We start from the raw sequence: 22,099 nt of genomic DNA on the forward strand, positions 1-22,099 counted from the left end.
GCAGATGAGCATGACAGCTGGAAAGGGTCATTTCTTGAACAGCCTCAGCCTGGTTTGCAGGACAACTGCCAAAAGTTAGGATACAGCCAGCCATCTCAGCAGATGGCACAGTTTAAACTGGTGCACCTCCAGGAAAAGGTGGCAATGGTTTCCAAAAGCTCTTTTCCTTCAGGATAGGTGAGTGCAGACCTTTGAGTTGCTGGGACTGGCACATAATGTGCATAATGATTCAACTTGGTTATGTTCTTTTTTACAGAACCACCCCCCCTCCCCCGAGACAGCCAGGGTTCCTGGTGGGACAAGGAATCCTTGTTTTTCTGTGCCTGGACACGTGCAAAGCAGTACTGTACACAGATTGTACAGATATCTCAGGCATTAATCCCAAGTCTTCCAGGCATGACCTGATTCTGCTACTAACCTTCATTGCTCTGTGCTTCTTTTCCTGCTGGGGTTATGTCATCACGTTGGAATAAGGCCCTTGGAAAATGGACTGTTTTCTAATCATGATCAGTACTTCTATGATATTGCAGGTCTGATTTAAGGAGACATCTTTTAAATACAAAAAAGAATCACTGGTAAAGGATCAAATACTCTCCAGGAGACAGATGGAGCCATGACTAAGTGCAAAGATGGCAGAGGTTAATTCATATAGCCTGTTTTGACTGGAAGTTGTAAAGGTCAGACAAAAAGAAGGACAGACACTTTTGGTTCTGGAGTTTTAACACTCTTAAAATTGCTCCAGACAGATCTTGGACTCACTTTGCAGCATTGCATCTGAATGAAAGGAAATTCTGTTTGATGACGGTTGACTCCAAGGGTTGGTTCTAAGAAACCTCTTAAAAGCAGCAAGTATGGAAACAAAAGATGTACCGTCTAAACCTATTCAAGCATTTCAAAGCCCCCTCACAAGATAAGGTGCTTAAAAAGTCGATAGCGCCTTTTAAAACCACAAAGTTTTTCTTTTTCAGACAGCAGTCTAAAAATAGAACTTTAGCTAAGCCTAACATGCTAAATACATGAGTTGAGATCACTATCTGGTGGTTGAGGATGGGCTTTAGGATGACTGAGGCCCGGGAATATTTATAACCATTGCTGGATCGTGGGGCCTGTCGGTCAGTGCAGAAGTGTCCTCTGGTGACAGCAGCACTCACGAGCTGTGCCAGGCAGACTGCAGAGCCCAGCATGTGACTGATGGTGGGATCTGCACAGGAATGCTCATGAAAAGCAACTATGAAGCCCCACGCTGCCCAGAGTCAAATGCAGAACTGTCATCCAAACCCCAAACATTTCAGCATCCTGCCATTTTGAACACAGAATTCACAGCAGCTGAGCCACAGCACTGCCTGTCTCTTCAAAGTCCTTTCCTCTCCAAGCTAATTTTATCTGTAGGGTGCTTGAAGGAGAAAAATTGGAAAGCACATAGATTAGAATACACATTCCTATATGTGTATAGGACTATTATTATTATTATTCCTATATTCCTATAGGACTGTTAACCTAGGAACTATCAATATAAATCCTAAATATATTCGTAAGACAAGACTAGCATATTGACAAAGCTGAAGTTGGACTGTGTGCTATCCTAGCAGAGCAAGGTAATCCTTGTAAAGGATTCCTTCTAACCTTGTTACAGGGAAATTATGGGACGAGCATGCCATTTTCAGCCCCTCCACATGGCATGGTTAAACCAGGCAGCACAAGCACCCAAATAACCCCAGACCATGATGCTGTGACACAGTGCTGGTGCAGCAGCTCTATGTTAGTCAAATAAAGACCCTTTTTCTCGTGGTTCTTTGAAATCAATCTAAGGAAAGAGACGAACAACAGCAGAGAAGACAGAAGTGAAAGCTGATCTTCCATGGCCATCGGCCAGCGTTTTGGAGAGTATGCTGTCATGTAACATCCTTGTAGGAAACTTGGCCCAATCAAACATTTCTCTCATCAAAAGCGAGTGACCTGAACAGCTGGATAAACGTTGTGAGCAAGCAGGGAGGTGCAGGCAGAATGCTGGAGCTTGCTGTCTTCTCCCCTCTCTGGCAAAGGCTGCAGGACATCGAGTGGGCTGAGCACCTCCAGCCTGGCCGGTGCTGTGTACCCAGAGCCGCTCACAGGGCAGCCGCTGATACAGCCCTGTCTTTGGAGACCCAGGAAACACTTTTTTTTTGCCTTCTTTCAGCCCTAAAAAAATTTAAAGGTTGAGTTGCACCTAAAAATATATATATTTAAAATTAATTTCAGCAGTTTTCCAGGAAAGAAGCATTACAAACGCAGGAAACTGATATATTACAGTAAAGAAACAAACCTAAAGTTTGTCTCAGTACACCTTTTGGAAAACACAGGCAGTCTGTGGCTTTCTGCCCCAATAACGTTTCAGGTGTAGCTTGTATTGATGTGCATTTTAATGCACTCCAAAAAATGCCTTCCATTACCTGAAGGGAGCCTACAAGAAAGCTGGAGAGGCTCTTTTTGCAAGGGCATGGAGTGATAGGACAAGGGAGAATGGCTTCCCACTACCAGAGAGCAGGTTTAGATTATGTAATAGGAAGAAATTCTTCACTGTGAGGTTGGTGAGGCACGGGAACAGGTTGTCCAGAAAAGTTGTGTCGGTGTTCCCTGGCAGTGTTCAAGGCCATGTTGGATGGGTCTCTGAACATCCTGGACTGGTAAAAGTTGTCCCTGCCCATGGCAGCAGGGTTGGAACAAAATGATTTTTGAGGTTCCTTTTCACACAAACCTTTCTCTAAGTTCTAGGATTCATGAATCACAACCATTGTTTTAACAGTCAGTGACTTGAGCAGTTAAAAATCCCAAACTTTGCCTAATTATATACACATACATCCACAAATACACAAACGTATTTTAGGGATGATGCTACATCAGCATCCCTATTGGGAAACAAGGTAATCAGTTTACTTACCTGCCTTTATAATTCTTCTGATTTGCAGCACAAGTTATTTTACCTTTTGCATCAGTCTTAATCCAGACATCATCTTCAAACCTGAATGCTCTGAAATGGGAATCTTTCTTATTGGTGGTAATTGGAGATTCTCTGAGGAGTTTTTACACAGGCCTGATACTGGACATATACTCAATTGAGCACTTCAAAGGCAAGGTTTGAATAGCACTGTCTAAGGAAGCACCGAATTAAAGGAAGTGGGTAGCTGATGAAGGGCAGGAGGAAGAATACATCACTTGGTAGGAGGCTGAGAAATCTCAGAATATCCCCTTGCAGCAGGCTGGGTAAAGCACCAGGAGCAGCTTTGCAGAACTAGATTATGTCACTGTTGTGGAGATTAAGGTACTTTAGCAGTGCAAGGGAAAGATCCCTCGGAGTTACAGCCAAATGCTGTACAAGAAACTTCCTGCAACTGTCTGGACACTGGCAACTTATTTAGGGTGAGAAGGCTCTTGGAGGGCAGAAATAGTCCTTGCTAGCCTCAAGAAGTGTTATCTAGAACCGCTGATCAGTTACAACAGGGTTCACCAATAGGTAATGCGATCAGTGGTAGATATTATTTATTGAATACAAACAGATGAAACTTGGAAGAGACAAGATCGCTGCAGGGTAAGGGTTAACTCAGTGGTTACATCAATGATTCATAAACCACAAGTGTAATCTCCTAAATCCTAAAGTACCAGATTACCAGTGCAGCACAAACATGGTTGTGGGTAGGACTCCAGCACAGTCTGCTGTCCCCAGAGACCTGCTCCCTGCACATGTCCATCCATGGAAGGCTCTTCACTTCTGCACTGTGACAGATGCAGGGACAGCTGGTTGTGGGGCAGCTGGTGACTGCAGTCAGTGGGTGGGGCTGTTCAGGGTCTGCCTCCCTATAACTATATATTCAGGCTGGTTTTCAGGTGCAATGTACTGGTTTCTAATGCCCATATTTGCTAAGATTATGCTAAGATCATCTTTTTTATTGTTAATACTAATGTTTAAGTGCTCTGTGCTGTCTTAAAACCTCACCCCTCCACAAAAGAGGCATCCAGTAGTGGCTGCTGGGGCACCGGCCCCAGCTCAAACCCCTCACGAAGGCTCAAACCTTCTCACAAAAAAGAGTGCTAGCTCACATCTGTCATGTAGGCTGCCAGACCAAAGCAACACAAGCTTTCCAGCATTGTTACAGGCTTCCAGAAATCAGACTTCCAGCAGGTGAATCTGACACTGGATAGATATGTCAGTCAAGGTCATCACCTGCCTCCTAATACAGGTGAAGGGACTTGATACAACAAGTCCCAGCTACACTGGTGTTGACACCTAAACATGCACAGTCAGTATCAGCTTGACTGCAGCCAGCACAGAAGGCTAGAGCCAGCATTTGAAGTGGCCTTCTCCTTGTGACCTCATCATGCTTGGGAAGGAAGGGCTGCTTCTATTACCAGCAGTCACTGTAAGGATTGGTCTTCTGCATCTTCGGTAGCCTGTGGTGGCCAGGAGGTGAGCAAGCTGTCTTTGAGGAAATGCTGGTGTCTCCTGGACAAGAGAATCCATTGGGTTGGGAGCCCAAAGGGACTGGTCCCAGAACTATTGAAGAGTTATGTACCAAAAAAAATTAGAAGAAATTGCCTAGGGTAGTTATTCAGCTCTGACATGAATGAAAGGGACAGAATTTGCACAGCAGGAAAAGCAGCTGGTGTTGCAGTATTCAGATATATACCAGGGTTAAGATCCATGGGAGCTACCGAGAAGGGTAAGATTTTCATTGTTGATCTTGTTAAAATGCTTAGACCACAGATGCTACACTTGAAGCTCAATGAAGCCTACTGCCTGTTTTCTCTGAGAGTCTGGTACAGCCTCATTAGTCTGAATCCAAGATGAAGCTGTTCACCCTCTCCATTTTGACACCTTTGTGAAAAACTTTTGCTTGGAGCCCCTGAGAGATACTGATACAGATTTACACTGATGGTAACATCGGGTGGGATGGCTGATCATGGTAACACACTTTCAGGGGGAAAAGATGGATGAGGAGCATGAATATTTCAGCCCCTAAGACCAGGAGGGAGATAGAAGTTAACTCCCTTTTTCCCAAAGGCCATAACAAAGATATCCTGACATAGCTCAGCAAAAGCATCACTGAAGTCTGAAAAAGCTTCAAAGGAAGTACCAGACCAGGCAGTCTGCTCTGAGGAACTTGGTTCATGCCCCACGAGCACCACTAAAGCCAAGGACAGTCAGAGCTGAACGGCACATACGGCAGACAGGAGTATTTTAAGCACAGCTGTCCAAAGCAGAAGAGTACCTCCTGTATTTCACCTTCAGTGTATGTAAGTGAGGCCTCAGGCTTGCAAACTTAAAGAGAAATTTGTAACTTTGCTGAGCACAAGCATAGAAACACCATTGTCATAAGCAGAGATTTGGGTTGGACTGTTCCCACTTCCTCTATCCAAACCCAAAATTACAGCTGCGTTGTTGAAGGGATGCTATTGAAGGAAATAACCCTGGAAAAAGACTGATAGGAATGAACAGCTGGGAGTAGGTTTGGAACAGAAATTATTTAAATTACATCTGCCACAGACAGACTTATTCAGCTCACTGTGCCCCTCCTCAAAATGCATCCACATTCAAGTCAATGGGGATTATTCATGTGAACAAGCACAACTGTTTGTGCAACCTACCAGTCAGGACTTTCACAGCCTCTCAGGACTGGACAGATGCAGGGCTATCAAGTACAACTTATACCCTGCAATGAAGTCTTCTGCTGCTCATATTCCTTGCAGAATTTAGCATTCTCTACTGGGAGCCTTTCTTTTGCGCGAACAAAAAATGTCTCTTAAATCTGGACAGAGATGTCAGCTCTGAACTGACAGCTTTCTGTGGAAAGCTTCCACAGGAAATTGGAAGTATTAGCAGACATTTCTGAATAACATCCCTCCCCATTCTCGTTCTTATAATTTTTAAAAATTATTTAAAAAAAAAAAACCCAACCCAACAATTGCAACAGTTTGAACTGACCAGTCTCCTATCCACCTCCAGCCATTCCCTAAACTCAAGAGAATGCCCATTCTCACCACCTCTAAGGCAAGGTAAGCACTACGGCAGCCAAAGAAAGCCCACAATTACATAGCAAGTAATTGTTAGAAGCATATTCAGGTTGTAACCCTTTAACACAAGCTGCATAAACACAGGGGGAAAAGATGCTGCTGCAGCAGCAAGCCTCATGTTTCAGTTTTTCCTACCACTCCCTCCCATCCCCAAACTTCCACTCCATACACCATACTCTGAGAAAAAGGTATCTCCAAGAGGGGAGGACTGATTTAAACCTATGAACTTAAACTGAGCTTAATACATTTTAATTAATAAATACTGAAAATAAAACTATCAAGCATACTAAGAATACTTTAAAGAAGCTGCTGGTCAACTGAACAAATCTGTGAGGTTTTACACACTAGAGATCCAAATGAAAGATCCGTACAACTTACACTACTCACGTTATGCCAGACATACTGATGGACACTTGCATCCCTCAGAGACCAGGTACCACAGTGGCTGCAGCTGCCCAGAGTGCTGGCTGGGGTACTCATATTGGAACCACATTCTGCTGTGCTGCCTCCAGCAAATTGTCCTCATTGGTGAATGGGAAGGCGGTGTAGCAGTACAACTCAAGAGGAAGTCCAAGCTCAACATACTTTGAAAAAATGTGTCATTTTATTTGTACACTTCCAAAGCTGAATGTAGAAATTTAAGAGTACAGTCCTGCAAATTTACTCATTGCTAGAAGAACTGCCAGGGACACGAGAAGGTATTTATTGGTTGATCATCAAGTCAGAGGGGAATAAACAAACAAACAAACAAAACCCCACCCTCCAAAATTTAAAAAGTTATGGGACTTTTTTTTTTGCCCCAAGTACAAATTTTATAAATACAAAACAAATTCACAAATTACTTTGAATGCTAAATAAATATCTAGTTAATAAACTCAGACCGAATACCTCCAGCCAGCACTGGTACAGTACTTGAAAAGATATGCAGTTGTAGTCATTAGTGTTGAGAAGATATGCTCAAACAAATTTTAACAACACACACAGTTTCTTCAACTGTGCTACAGCAGAAGATTTTCTCTGAGTTGATAAAGCCCTCAATACCACAGCTCCTACAAAATCTAGAGGATGAAACAATGTTATTTTGTGCAGGAAAAAGCAAAGTACTTCTGGAAGATATCTGGACACATGAATGTATTAAAAATGTACAAAACCTCTGTAAACCAGTACTGTATCCAGTACATCTATCAAAATTATTAGACACTGAATAAAACTGTAGCAAAGGTAATCTTTCCTACATTCTCCTGAGTGCTTAATATTATATTGAGAATATAGTGCAGGCCACACTTCAAGGTGGTTAAACAGTTGTTATTGCTTTAAATAGACATGACGACTGCGTAATTTAACAATCCATTTTAATGAACATAATAAATTCCCTCAAATAATCCTTTGGAAGGCAGAGGTTAGATTCGTGACTTCTTCGCCGCGGGAGCGGTGTGGTCCACGTTACCAGATGTGATCGGAAGTCCAAGCTTTTGAGCCTGAATGTGGAAGAAAGCCTGAAGTCTAGTTCCAGCTTTTGCTTCACTTGTGTTACGAGGGTTGTATTCAAAGCAGTTCGAAAACATCAGCTCAATATCTTCAATAAATTCAGCTAGGGAATGAAATAAATTAATTTAGCATGTTTTAAGTCATCAAACAGCAGTCTGATAAACCAGTATGACAGCAATCAATTAGTACAGTGCTCCTATGCAGAGCTGCAACACAAAAATGTCTTTAAGTGTATCAAGTTTCTATCACTGTATCAGTGCTGTTCCGTGTCAATGTTCTTCAGTTTCTGACTAGCAATACAGGAAATACAAATCAGAGACAGGAACAACAGTACCTTTTCTAATTATTCCATCAGTGTCACTCTTTGATATTAAAAGCTTGAGAACTACCGGAAGTTTCATAGCTGCCCATTTCTTATCTATCCACCATGTATGTTAGTAGGAAAGGAACTATGTTCAACAGATTTTATTTTAAAAAATATTAGTAATTGCTCTTTTAAAAAACACAAAACACACCACAAAACCCTAAAGCAAACACAATTTCAGCTTTCTAATCATCCAACACAGTTCTATTTTAGGACAAGCATTTAAAGTGAGAGACCATGGTACAATATACCCCTTTCAATAAATAATACTTACATGCTAACTTATATTCACATTTATTCACTTTTTCACGGATTATATTTAAGGCAATAGGTTTTTTGATTATATCATAGTAGTCCGGTACCTAAAAAAAAAAGATTCCAAACAAAAAGATTCATGGACAAACAAATGGAAGCTTAAATTCTGCCTACGTAGAACACTAAAGCAAATCATGTATCAGCAAAAAGCATTTATGTTTTGCTTTTAAATAAACAGAGGAGTCCTACACAACTACTTTCATTCCCTGAACTGAATACTAGTTTTCAGGCACTGCCTTTTTTTTTTTTTAATAATTCAAGTAGCAGATCACAACAAACATTAGCCAGCAATTTAATCAATAAATCTACTCCTAAATGCCCTGTGAACAACTATAAGAAAATTGCATGAGCAGATAAGCATTATGCTGTTCCATGTAGCTCCAGCTATTCCCATCTGTCAAGTACAAAACTTATTTCCAATATTTTAGATTTTTAATTTTTCCTGCAATATATTACAATGTTAAAAGCTCTTTAATCATGAATAATAACCATTTTGACTCCACCACTATTCATTCAAAATTCAGAGATTCCATTTACTTGTGTTGAAGAGCAACAAGCAGGAGATGGTGCACAAGTACCAGAGAGAAACCACCACTCCAGAACAACTTCTATGGGATCAAGAGTCAGGGGAGGAAAAGGACTGCCTAACCTTTAAGTGTACTGATCATTTGGATCCAATTTTGAATTCCAGTAAGCACCAAGTCTAGGGTGACTGTCTCACAAAGTGGGGTGGGGCAAGTGAAAGAAAAAGGTATCCAAAACATGACTTCCCCTCCTCCAAGGAAAAATACCCACATGCACTATCATGGATGTTTCAAAACCAAGTTTTTGATTATGGCCTGTAATTTTACTCTAGATCAAGTGCAACCTGCAAACGAACCTAAAGGAAGAATTACTAGAGAAACAGAATTAAACTGACATATTTTTAATTCCTTTTCTTTTAGGAGTGCTGTTATGTAATTACTAAAAGGTATTTTTCTCTTTTTGGCTTGCTGTGCACTGCCCATTCAATGTATTCTTTACATTGTCTTAAAGGCAGCTAAAAGTTTAAACCAAAATATCTATCATGATGAAGAAAATCTGGGCCAGGTATGAATTTCTCCTTCCATCTATATAGAGACTATCCCTCAGTGATTGATTCAGGCAAACCAGAATGCACTGAATTCTAAACAGTTTAGTTTCAGCACCAAAATTAAGTTGAATTCTTCATCCTTCCTTGCATTCACCAGATTCTTGCCCTTCCCAACATAATTCCAATACTCTAGTAGGCAGTCACTAATCTCCATTTCATTCAAAATTCCTCTCCTCCTCTATGCTCACTCTGTTCATTCACATTTGTACATCATTCTCTTTGTCCAGAGAGATTAACCCTTCCAACTATTCGTGACTCTGAATTCAGCATTTCAGGCCTTCATTAAACAGCTATCATTGCTAATTTTAGCAGAGCTCTTGAACACCAAACTCCAGATCTCCAAGAATGCCTGTGCAGAGTTGCCAGCCATAGCTCCAGCAGTGCCTTGTAACGCACAAGCCAGTGCAGCCTGCAAAAAGCAGCTTTGGGAAGTTTTATTGTAGTAAAAACCTCTGGAGCAGCACTTATTTTGGGTACCCATATTATCATCCAGTATTTTGAAATTTAAACAAGAGGGAAATTAAGAATGAAGCTACAGAATCACCTTTTTACTGCATTATAGTTAGGATCAGCGTGAAGTTGTTTCTATCTTATTATTTATCACGTCTGTTCTCAGAATGTCTTTGCATAAATGAAAGATTAATTCAGCTAATTAATTAATAACCACAAGGTTACCATTAGAAGTCCTACTCTACTTATTTGGTTGGGTTTTTTCAAACCAAAGCATTTCACATTTTAAAATGCCCAGTGAAAAGCGTATTTAAAATTTCGCCAATACCACATCAATTGTAGAAGTTATTTCTGGCACCAAATATCTGAGCTGAAATGCAAGAGTTCTCCTGAATCCCACTGCTTGGCTCTATCCCCCTGATTGCACCGTGCTGTAAATTCCCAAGGTTTACCAGCAGCAAGCAGGACTCTCAGCCATTACTGCTCCCTCCACAGCTGTGTCAGTTACCTGGATTTTGGAAACCAGCTTCATGAAAGGCCAGCTGTCATCATGCCGCACCAATTCCACTATGAGTTGTTCAAAAGCTGAGAGCTCATGGACTCCGCCCTGACGTCCTGAACTTCTCCTGTTCAGTACTGGAGGAGATGATTCTGGAAAAAAACCAACCCAACACCCCACCAGATAAAAATTAAAGCCTGACAAGTAAAATAAAATTAAAAAAAAAAAAAGAAGTTGAAACACCATTATTTTGGGATACTAAAACTGTAGTTTAAAAGCACAAGGCATGTAGTTTGGCCTAAAGTATTAACTATAAACCAGTCCTGTCATTTACTATTTAAAATGTCTCTCTTGTCATACAACATGCTAAGTACCAGGCCTTAGCTGGGTGCCTCCTCCATTGCCTTAATTTTGGATGTTATTTTTTTTCACTGATTTCAATCTTAAAACAATTTGTTAAATACTTGAAGAAAAACCCTATTAGAGAAAAACCACAATAAGCTGTCTGCTCCTAACTTTTACTTCCACAAAACCTCTATTCAGACTGGTTTTATCTGCTTTCAAGAAAATTCAGCAGGGTAGTTAAAGGAAAAGCTCAGAAATTCTGAATAGTGACAGACAGAATCGGTGAAGAATACAAGGCTGCTACACTGGAGTGCAAGCTCTTTTACACTCTTCAGTCTCACACTGGGTCCCTTTTGTTTTTAAAAGTTATTGTATCTTTCCAAGTGTTTCCTTACCATCAAAGTATTACCTTAACAAGCAAGGACACTGTTAGCCCTATACCAGGCAGACAACATTTTTCTTCTGGTAGCAGTTTCTTGTTTTGTGTGTATATTCCCAATTTCACTACCTTCCCCCTATTTGTGTTCTTCACTGTTTAATTCTTTAATAAAATAAAATCATAAAAGCTACAAGTAAACATTTGCATTTGTGTGGGTTAAGGCACTTCCAAACTTCAATCCATTTATTATAGAGCATATTGTGTGCAAATATGGAATTTCAAATATGGATACAATAAATCTCAGATGGCTGAAAAATTTAAGGTTCACTTCTGTGAAAGAAAAACTGTCTCATTGGAAGTGGCAAAACTGCCTTCAACCACTACTCATAGTCTCCACGCTCTACCACACAAATATTTTAGCAAGAAACAGAATGTGGATTTTGCTGTGATAAACACATTTCTCTAACCTGTAGATTGTCGTTTTCTGCCTCTTCTCTTGGGTTCAGCAACAGGAAGAGAAAGCTTTGAAGCAGAAACTGGCAATTTCCTAAGCCGTTCACTGGGGTCTGCAGAATCCACAATTCTAAACCCAAGAGAGTTGGAAGGGCTGTTTCCCAGTGTGCTATCAGCTCTCTTTCTTCCTCTTCGTCTTCTTCGAGGACCAAGTAACTCCACAAAAACATCTGCTGGTAATGCACTTTGGCTCTGACGAGTGGTCCGGCTATTAAGTCTTAAAGTGGACTTTGTCACTGCTGAAGAGGCTGACTTTATGTTTCTTAAACCCCTTCTGGTCATTTTGGATGAAGATTCAATTGGCTGGCTCCGAGAAGCGTATCTTGCCTGACGCTGGCTGTTCTGACTTGAGAATGGATTGTTGAGCTTGGCTGCTCTCATTTTTAATGGAAACTTGACCTGAGATCTTCCTTGCTTTGATGGGCTACAAAGTGAACAGTTATGTTTATTTATTCCAAAATTCCATTCGTCTCTTTTCCCTCAGTTTTCTAATTCAGCATTTAAAAACCCCAGCCATTCAAGGTTGAACTGGTAAGCAGCTGCCTTGCAACCTGATGCAGTCAGTCACCCGTTACCTTAAATACTCCTCTGGGATCTCTTAATGAAATATTACGTGGAGTACGCACCTTAAAGAAATGCTCAGAATTCTGATCACCTTTGCAGCTTATGCAACAGGAATACATTAACTGGAGCACCAGCTATCAATTTCTTTATATCACTTATTTCTCACAGCAAGTGCTAACTAGTAGGATTTCTGAACATTATTATCAGCCACATAAATAAAATGTAGTTGTAAAATGCTACTTATAAGAGTTATGCTCTGGTCAGGGTTTATAACGAATACTCAAGACTCCCCTTCCTTTACAGGGAAGAGACAACATCCCAGAGATAAATTTATTAGCCGAGGACATGCACATTCTCTCCAACTACTGAATCTCAGAGACTGTCAGAGCTGCAAATAACCTTGCTTTAGTCAATTCAAAAGACTACAAAAAAAGAGAAGAAAAATACTCTGAGATAAGAAAAGTTTCCTTCAATTTTTATGTTGCTGGCATGTGCATCAAATCAAATTTTTTATTGAAATTATCACTTTGTATTATTTAGTTGATTGTATAGCGTTTTTTGGTTTGTTGTTTTTCAAAGAGGTTTTCTTGGGTTGTTTGTTTGTTTGGGTTTTGTTTGTTTTGGTGTTGTTATGGTTTTGGGGGGGTTTTTCAGGGGCAAGGGTGGTGTGGTTTGCTCGTGGGCTTTTTTAAAACAGCTACTGCATTAGTCCTCAAGCCTTCCCAACGTCATGTGGCCTCCTCTGACAGATTGTTTTCTCTAATGTTCTAAGGCTGTATGCATCTAGTCCTCCAAAATTCAGAAGTGGACAAAAGTAACTCCACATTTTCTCCAGAAAACTTTTACTGTTTGAAACTGTCTCCACATTCAAACAGCAGCTGTACAGAACTGAAGCTCCAAAGGCCTTCTCTCACCCATACATTCAAAGCTGGAATTTTTATCCTGAAAAGAGAACCCAAGTCCAGTGGCCCTAGCTTTTGTCAGTATCAAATCTTTTGGTAAGAGCCAAATTCATAACAAGCTGCCATTTTTCTAAAAATAAACATCTTCTTCAAACTAGAGTTTCAAGATATGTGCTTATGTGAACAACTACTCCAAATAATGATCAAGGTGATATTTTAACAAGTCTATTTACCTTATCTCTTCCTCCTCTTGCGATTCATCCTCCTCATCTTGCTCTTCTTCATAATGCTCCTCCTCACTTTGTCCCATCTCATCATAGTTTTCCTCTTCTTCCCCTTCTAGTTGTTCAGCAGTCTCTTCATCACTTTCCACAGAAGGTCTCTGTCTGGAGGAGAGGCGTCTAGAGCGCTGTTTAGGTCGGCACTCCGGGCAAAACCAATCTCCTTCAGGAATGACCTAGAAACAGAAGGGGCAATGAAGAGAAAAAGCATTAGCAATATGCAAGTATGTTGTAAGAACCATTCAAGCTCTGTGTGAAAAGGAAGCAGTTCTTTCTCCTGAGATACCTTCAGCTTGGGCCTGATGCAGTACGTGTGATATCCTCGGTCGCAGCCGTCACACAGCACCATGCTTTCTGCATCGCCCTTCTTCCGACACACTTTGCAGCGAGCGTTGAGGATGGACTTGGACCAGATGACACTTCGGTCCAGTGTCGACAGGTGAAGGAAGACTTGGGACAAGCTGGTAGAAGAAAGAAGGGACTCTCTCCAGCGATCCAAAACTGTTTTATAGGACCGTCCACCATCACTGGCATCTTCCATTGAAGAAGGGGATTTAAAAAAAATGAGAAAAATGACAAATCCCCACAGAATTATCAAACTTTTTTTCAAAGATCCAGGTTATTCTAGAATAAGAGGTAATAGTCTGACTGTCAGACAGCAAGTAGCAAACTGAGATAGTAATTCAACCTTTGTCTTATCTCTTCAGTACTGGAGTATTTTCTCCATAGTTTCCAACATGCTGGAGCTTTAAGATTTTACTCTTCAATACCTATTCAGCTTAGAACTTGCACACACATAAGTCATTAATAAGACAGTAAACTCAGATATCAACCTGGAACCTTAATTTGATTCAATTTGTAAAGTATAAAACATTACTTAAGATCATGAAAAAAATGATCACATGTCCAATTTACCTTCCTTTGTATTTACACCTGGAAATCCCAACAGGTCTAAAGAAAGTACCTGAAACTTCACTGGCAAAGAACAGCTTGAAGGGCACTTTTCACCCACACTTGCTCCAGCACAGTGTTCCAGAGAGCCTTTCAGCCCTCTGCCCATGCCTCACTGCCCTCACTCCTGCCCTGCACTGCCTTCACAAGCACCTGCATCTCTGTTCATCTGACCAGGCTGGGTGACTGACCAGGATGAAATGTAACTGTTTCCTTAATACCTTTTGAGCAACATAGCACACAGGAGGGACCTGTGGTGCACATCAAGTCTCAAACCAAGTAACACCTGAGTCCCTAGTTAAGTTAAAAAGAGCCAGGGAAGGGAACAGGGGTGAGAAATTAGATGGTATTTTCAAATAGTTTTGGGTTGCAATCCAGGCCATGGAAGCAGCCACAAAAACACACACACTGAATAGTGAGGGGGACAGTACGGAATGGGAATAGGCAGCTGGGAACTACAGAAGCAAACAGGCTGTTTGAGAACCTGAGAGAAATAGAAGGTATACATGACACCCTGCACTGCTGCTGCTGGGCAGAAAGCTGATTTCTTTATTGAAGCTGTAAAGTTATTTCTTGCATTTTAAAGTAAGAGGGTTTGAGGACAGGAAGAGACCATGCAACAGTGCTTTTGGTTATACAGATGTCTGCAGTCTTCCCTTCTAAAAGTGATAGTCCAGCTACTACTGTGTGACCTCAGTTGATTAATGATGCACTCCAGTATATAATGCCACCCTGCCTGCTGGACTACTGAAAGTGGGCACATGAATGGCCTGTGATGCACCTTTCTGCCAAATGATCCAGTCTCACGAATAGGAAGAGAAAATATCTAATAACAAATAAAATGAAAGAACAAAAATGAGACTAATTGCTCTCCTGGCAAGGCCCTTCTGCCTTCTCATCAACTGGCTGCCAGGATTTGTCTAATCTTGCATACATTTGCATTAGCAGCAAGCAGAAGTGACAGGAGAAGTGACAGGAGAAGGCAGAGGATAAACAGGCAACACAGCTTCATAAATAAAATACAGCCACTCCTGAACTGCAAACCTGTATTTCCTAACATTTCCTATTACTGAGACTTTAGGCTTCCCATGTTAAATTCAGTCTTCTGAAGACAGTAGACAAGGTCCTTTTCACAGTACTGCAGTATATCTCCATGTATTTTCTTTTATTCAGTAAGAAAATTAAAATCACTTAAATCAGATTTTTACTGTAACTCTTACTCTTAAAGGCACTTTATCTTAAGCATATATATATAGCCTGACGAGCATTTCTTGGCTAACAATGACAGCTGGAGCATTATTACTTTTATTTGGAGGTTTTTTTCAGCCTGGATTGGCTCACCAATATAGTTCATTGCACAGCACAACAAATATATTGCGATTGTGAATTTGCAGAGCAAGTAGAGATGAAAATTAAAGACCACAACCTGCTTTAGCATGTCCTGCTGCTGAAACAAACAAGCCAAACAACACCCCTGTTTCAGATCCCAATTTGTAAAGTAAGAATAACACTTTTTTCTTCCATCCATCATCTTTCTCATTTATAGTGTTAACTCAGAGGGAGAAATGGCCTCTTTCTTTGTGTCTGAGCAGCTCTACACTGCGCAGTGGGATACCCTTCTGTCAGCTAAGTCCTCCAAGCCTTGCTACAATGCAAATGAAGTCATTTGACAGATCTATGCACTCATCTATCAATAGCTAATTGAGTTCAGGGAAGGGTTTTCCATTTCAGTTTTTCTAGAAAGGATATGCAGTTGCACAATGCTGTGGAGTTTCAGAAAAAATGGGGACATTAAAAGAAAGGGGAAGAAAACCCCAGGATTATGTGAACAGGCAGATTTGGTCCCAAAGTGAAAAAAAAAAATACAGTTCTTTATTTCTGATTGCAGAAACCTTTTTCTTCATTTTAAATATTTGAGCTGTATTTGTTTCATGTTTAAACCTTTGGCTTCAATACCTTCAATGTAAGGAACTGGCTACAAAATTAATTAAGTAAAAACAGTAAAAAAAAGAAAACCTGATAAAATATTCAATGCTTTCTAATTCTTAGTAATACAAGTAACATTTAAAATTTACCATCTCTCTGACTAGTCTCGTCTTTCACTCTCTTCCTCCTTTTATACCCCCAGTGGTGCCTTTCATCATCTTCTGCATTACCTAACATTAAATTCATAGAGTTATTTCAAATACCTTTTTGAAGCACGGCAGATTATTTTTTAATTAATTTTTATATTCCATAAATGTGTAGTCTAAAAACATGACTTGAACCGGGAACAGTGGTTCTCAATATGTGCTGACAGTGAAGGGTAAGGGAGTACTGTGCAGGGAGGAATTGCACATCCCAGTGTTCACTCTGACTCCCAGTACAAACAGAATGCTTGAACTAAAAGCTCTGAATCCTACTCTGCCTTACCTTTCTGTCCATCTCTGGTGCAAATGCCACAGGAGCAGACACTAACCACAGCTTTCTCTCTCAGCAAACAATTTGTTTGGTCTGTGCTACCACAAACCTCCTCACAGCTCAAAAAATGTAGCCAGGTTATGGGCACAGCTCTCAAGGACCAAGAGAATTAGCTCATCAGTCCACTTGAAACATGTATTTTGGATGTTTTTGTGCAGGTGTGTTCTCAAGTATTAAAATGATTAAATTAACCTCTCAGGAAGGAAGAGCCATGGTCAACCTCATCTGCTCCGATTACAAGGCACCTTCTTTGACTGTCTTCTCTGAAGAGTAAACAAAAATTCTCTATCATAAAAAAGCCCATCTCCACCTTTGCTGCCTCTGCTCATGAAACTCTGCAGGGAAGTAATAAAAGTATAATAAAAAAGTATGTGTATATACCTATCATATCCCAGAATACTGTTGGAAGATGTCTGATGCTATTATGAGGACAATTATAAACAGGAAAGGAAACAGCTTTGGGAGTACAGGAAACAAAGATAAAATCTAAAAAGAAAGGAATTGAATAAAGACAAGCAAAAAGGAACAAAAAAGTTGGTTTTGTTTTTTTTCTGTCACGCAAGAAGTGCATGGTACAAGTTACAAAGCAGGCAAATGGTTCCCTCCATCAGTTTCAAAGGTGCTCCCATGAATTAGAATCCAACCTTTTGCATGGAAATCAGAAGGATGCTTAAATGACTGAAGTCCTGAACTAGTGCACAAGGCAGACTTTTTTTGTGGATGCCTCACTGAACTCCAGGACAACCAAATCACTTCATCATTTTATACCTCAACTTTCACATCTCTGTAAAAGGAATTATGAGACCTATTACTGCACTGCAAAGTATTTTGAAATGCAAGGAAGAGTAAATTTATATCCAAAAAGAAGCAAAATTCATAATAAAAACTGCTTGTATTTCTTCCTTCTCAAACAATTTTTTTCTGAGAAGCAGGACTTGAGAGTTTCCTTCAAACAATTATTTAAAAAAGAAAAAGGCTTTTTTACATCTTAACTCTGAAAATTTTGCAGGAAAACAAGGTACTGTAACTACTCTCCCTCCTTTCCATGAGTCTCCTGTAAAATTACCTTGGGTTGCACTGAAAGGAAGAAAAACCAAATTTTCATAGTAATATTTAATGAAAAGATTTCAGAAAGACAGTTCATAATTAAGAAATGCATACAATGTAAATCACGTTACATTTGATCACCAGACAACAGAAGATTAGTGGGCATGTAGCAGCTCTGTGAGGCTGAAGGGGCCATTTCTGGGGTTTCCAGATCTCCTTTCACATTGCTATCTTCTCTGTCAGTCTTTTCTTGCTCTTCCACTTGAACATTTGGTATGCACCTCAACTCTAAACCTATCAGAATCACCAGCAAGGCTCTTGGCAGCCTGATAGAGCCTCAAACAAAAACGGAGCCGAGAGGAGCAGCTGGTCCTTTTATTGCTGTGCTGGGTCCCTTTGTCTGCTCTGCACCCTGGAGGCCACCAGCATAAACCTGCCAGTGACTGCGGGGAATTTCAGTGTGCTGGCTTTAGGACTAGCAGCCATAAATGAAAACTAAAAATTGTTAAGTATGGCTCCATTCCCTAATAGGAACAGAGCAGATAAAGGGAGGGATAGAGAGGGCAAAGAAACGTCACAGTGAAAGCAAGAACTGAAATAATGACAAAGACAGCATTTTCAGTGTGGTTTAAAGCAGAAATGCAGGGGACTCTTTTTACAAGTGTTCCTCTCTATTGCTACAAAAGCACAACTCACAGCACTTGCTTGACTTCCAAAATTTTTATTTCAATGGTAACTCAATCAGCCAAAAAAGTTGGGATGATCAGATTGAACATGAGAAACAGATATTTTGTCTAAGGGGGGAGTTCCCTTACATAACTATTAAAAAAATCCCTCCTATTGGAAAAAACAAAAAAAGAGAAGGATGAGTGCAGAGACACAGTAATCTATGTAAGAACAGTCAAACAAAACAAAAAACTCCTCAAACTAAACCCCAGCAGTTACAAACTTTGAGTTAATTTCTATCATCAGAAAACTGTTGGTCACACTCTAGAGGGGTCAGGGAAAAAATGCATCACAGCTTTGAACACACAGCAGTCCTGAAAAACAAGTGTCCACTTTTCATTAAAAGCACTACAAACACCTCCTTGTCAAGCTAAGTAGAGAACATTTCTGTGTCTGTCGTACATACACAATCTTGCCTTCATTCAGATTCACCTCCTGCTAAAAGCAGCCCATTACGCAACTGAAAACATGAGACATTTGGCACCAAAAAGCAAGAGGGAACCTGACACTGTCACTTAATGATTAGGGCAGCAAGCCAGACCAGAGGACACCTGGGATCCTTCCTGCTCCTCAGCAATGTCGGTTATTCTATACATTACTGTAATCTTAGAGCAGTAGCATTTTTCACAGCAGAAGAGATGCACGGGCACATTACAGTAAACAAACATCAGAGATTTAAGACATGCAAAATGCATATATTTGCTTTCCTTATATACTCCCTTTGTCACTCAGTATAAAATGCCTAAGAGAACAGGATTTCCAAGTTAAAAAAAAAAGCCAACCCACCATCACTCCAAAGGCAAGGCAAAAACATGAACCAATGTAAGATTATGGCAGAGTTGAAACCACCAAAAATAAGAAAGTGTTTTAGCAGTCTTCTTTCTCTCCAATACTTCTGGGGCATTTTTCTTTTAGTCTTTCTTCTCTAACAGAGGATGCATGACCAATGGCCACAGCCTGCTAATAACCATGTTTTTCCCCTTAGGAGAATAGTCAACTTAACACTGTCAGCAATGGACTGTCAGCAAAATACTCACAGACCTCGTATGGAAATGGAGGCATATAATGCACAATGTATTTACAACTTGTACATGAAAAGTAGGACAAATGCTAGAGGCACTGTCAATTAACTGCTGCACAGGTTGCAATCTAGTCATATAGCAGGAAATAAGCTGTATCATGCCTGGCTTGGAAAGTGCAGACATATTTGAGCTGACTAAACACTCAGCCAAGTAAAGTTTTTCAACAGCTGCGGTTTCAACTATTCCTGTGCTCTCCCCTTTCATCTCAATCATTTGCTGCACTTCCCTCTTCTAGAGGTCATCACACTGATATCAAAAGCTTGTGGAAGGGAACCCATGCCCACATGTCAGTCTCTGGCACAAATCTAGCTCAAAGCCATCTTCAGTGGCAACTGATACCCAGACAGCAGGCTCCATGCAGGAGCAGCCAAGATGCAGAAACAACTTCATGTCAACTGCGCCAACAGGGCATTAACATCTTGTCTTAACACACCAAAACCTGCATTTTTGTCTAACTACTACAGCAGAGTCTGCCAGAGCAGAAGGATTTTATACACAGTGACTTTCAGAGGAGAGTATCAGTCTACCAGGGTGTGTAGCAGTTGCTGCTCTGGAGGACCCTGGAATGCACTGTGCTGGCAAACAAGAGGTGGGAGGCAAAGCAGCCCAGCAAGCACAGAGCACAGCTCATCCCCAGTGTGCCATCGACACAGCAAGTCTGACCAAGACAGCCACCTTGGGAAGGAGGAACTACCTTGACACATTTCTCTAAGATCAAAGTCCACTTCTGAATTGCAAAAGGATCCGAAGGAATCCAGACCTGAGGGATCATGGGAGAACAAACCGACTATGCACTTTGGACCCTCTATCTCACCTCTGAAGCCTCATCAGAGGAAGCCAAGTAAGAGGTGTCACAGTCAAGCTGTAATCCTGCTTTGGTTTAAATTTTTCTTCAACCTTTTATTTCCAAGTTTTACAGCACAAATGCAAAACCTGAGAATTTTAATGTTTGCAATGTAAGTATTTCCTATACTTTACTGTAAGTATTCTGTTATTGCAGAACAAGGTGATCCAGGTAAATTAGGCCTATATTGCTTTCACTGAAACAGTATAAAAAGAAACAAACATTTTTGCAACCTAGAACTATAGTTCTAGGTCTCAGCAGTTATTCTGAACTATAGTGTTCCCCAGAAAGATTGATCATTTCTGCCTAAGGGTACAGTTTGTCTGCCAATGCATCAGTGTAACTGTAACACCACATAAACAAGGTTACTGAAAAAAATCTATGTTAAATAAGCATGCATTTAAGAATTTGCATGTTAATTCATACAATATATATGTGTACATATATATATATATGTAAAAATGAATACATATGTGTGTATTAACTTTTTCTTCTTTTCCTCAAGATATCCTTCCAAAGCATCCAGTCTTACAAAACAAGGAAGTGGGTTTGGGGTCAGGGGTTTTACTGCAGTGTTAGAGTGGATGTGTTTGGTTTGTTAGTTAGAAAATCTTACACAAGATTAGAGACATAGTTTCAATTCTGAGACTTACCAAGAGGTGCTTTGAGGAACCTGCGTTCAATTCCTTGTTCTATCTGAAGCAGTGCAGATGCCAAGTAGTGGACCACATTACTGACTGGCTGAGGAGTACTTGTGCTTGTTGATGCAGCACTTGGAGCTTCGGTTTTTAACCCAACAAGTCTAGAAGAGAAATGTATTAAATTATCTTTGAAGTCTCTGTGGTTAATACTAGAGATACCTGCAAATGTATCTGCAGAAGCTGCTTATTTTAACTCCATGTACTCGCACGGATTACTGACCTGAACGGGTACTACACAGTGTGATGAGCCATCCTAATGTTTATGTTTGCTCAGCTAGCCTAGTTGACCTAGACAAATCGTTTTTAGGTAACAGTTACATAAATTGCAAGAAATGTGGATGACAAATTTCAAAACAATTAAGATTTCCAGAAAATCTGATGTGGCATCCATCAGCTAGTTTAAGACAGATTTCTGTGAAGAATGTAGTCCCAACAATTCTTCAGTGAAAACACTTCCAGTGGCAAAGTGTAGTCTTTTAGAACACATCCACCCACAGAAGTTCAACTACACAGATCCCTACAATTCAAAAGATTTTTGAAAAGAAAATAAAAAAAATAAAAACAAAGTAATTTTTAAATGTAAATCAAGAATTGCTAACTTATATGTCCTCATGCTTTACAAAATAGTAATTTTTTATGTAAGGGTGGTTAAAAAACCTTCCAAACAATAAAAAAAAACCTAAAAAACCCTGAAACCAACCATACAAACCCCACAAATAAACAAGCAGACCACCAAAGAGGTAGTTTTCCAATAAAACAGGACCAAAATACTAAGTAATCATTTCAAAATGTAGCTAATCTTTCTGAACCATAAACATTAAGTAATGTGTGAAGAGCAGCTCACACTACTGAAAATAAAATTTCATTTCTACTTGGGGTTTATAAAAAATTAACTAATTAAAACTGTCTGGATTGTGCCTTATTCTCGTGAATAAGCAATGCTTTTGGTTGTCCCTGTTCTTTTTTCACACTTAAAAGCTGTTCATTATATTTTGCAGTCACACACATTTT

At 40.1% G+C, this 22,099-nt stretch overlaps 1 protein-coding gene across 2 annotated transcripts in view; it reads right to left on the reverse strand.

Moving 5' to 3' along the window:
• Window positions 1-6,640: 6,640 nt before the first annotated feature.
• Window positions 6,641-22,099, reverse strand: part of BAZ1A (bromodomain adjacent to zinc finger domain 1A) — a 65,746-nt gene continuing 50,287 nt past the window's right edge. For both annotated transcript variants that reach the window (XM_041396553.1, XM_041396543.1), the window contains exons 21-27: window positions 21,041-21,189; window positions 13,564-13,811; window positions 13,230-13,453; window positions 11,485-11,954; window positions 10,303-10,445; window positions 8,172-8,259; window positions 6,641-7,636 (exon numbers count right to left, since the gene is read on the reverse strand). In XM_041396553.1, the coding sequence (XP_041252487.1) occupies window positions 7,446-7,636; window positions 8,172-8,259; window positions 10,303-10,445; window positions 11,485-11,954; window positions 13,230-13,453; window positions 13,564-13,811; window positions 21,041-21,189 (1,513 nt within the window). In that variant the 3' untranslated portion in view covers window positions 6,641-7,445. The remainder of the gene's footprint in view (window positions 7,637-8,171; window positions 8,260-10,302; window positions 10,446-11,484; window positions 11,955-13,229; window positions 13,454-13,563; window positions 13,812-21,040; window positions 21,190-22,099) is intronic.

The sequence above is a fragment of the Onychostruthus taczanowskii genome, unplaced genomic scaffold, assembly GCF_017590055.1.
Source record: "Onychostruthus taczanowskii isolate IOZ18803 unplaced genomic scaffold, ASM1759005v1 scaffold1, whole genome shotgun sequence".
Lineage (NCBI taxonomy): Eukaryota > Metazoa > Chordata > Aves > Passeriformes > Passeridae > Onychostruthus > Onychostruthus taczanowskii.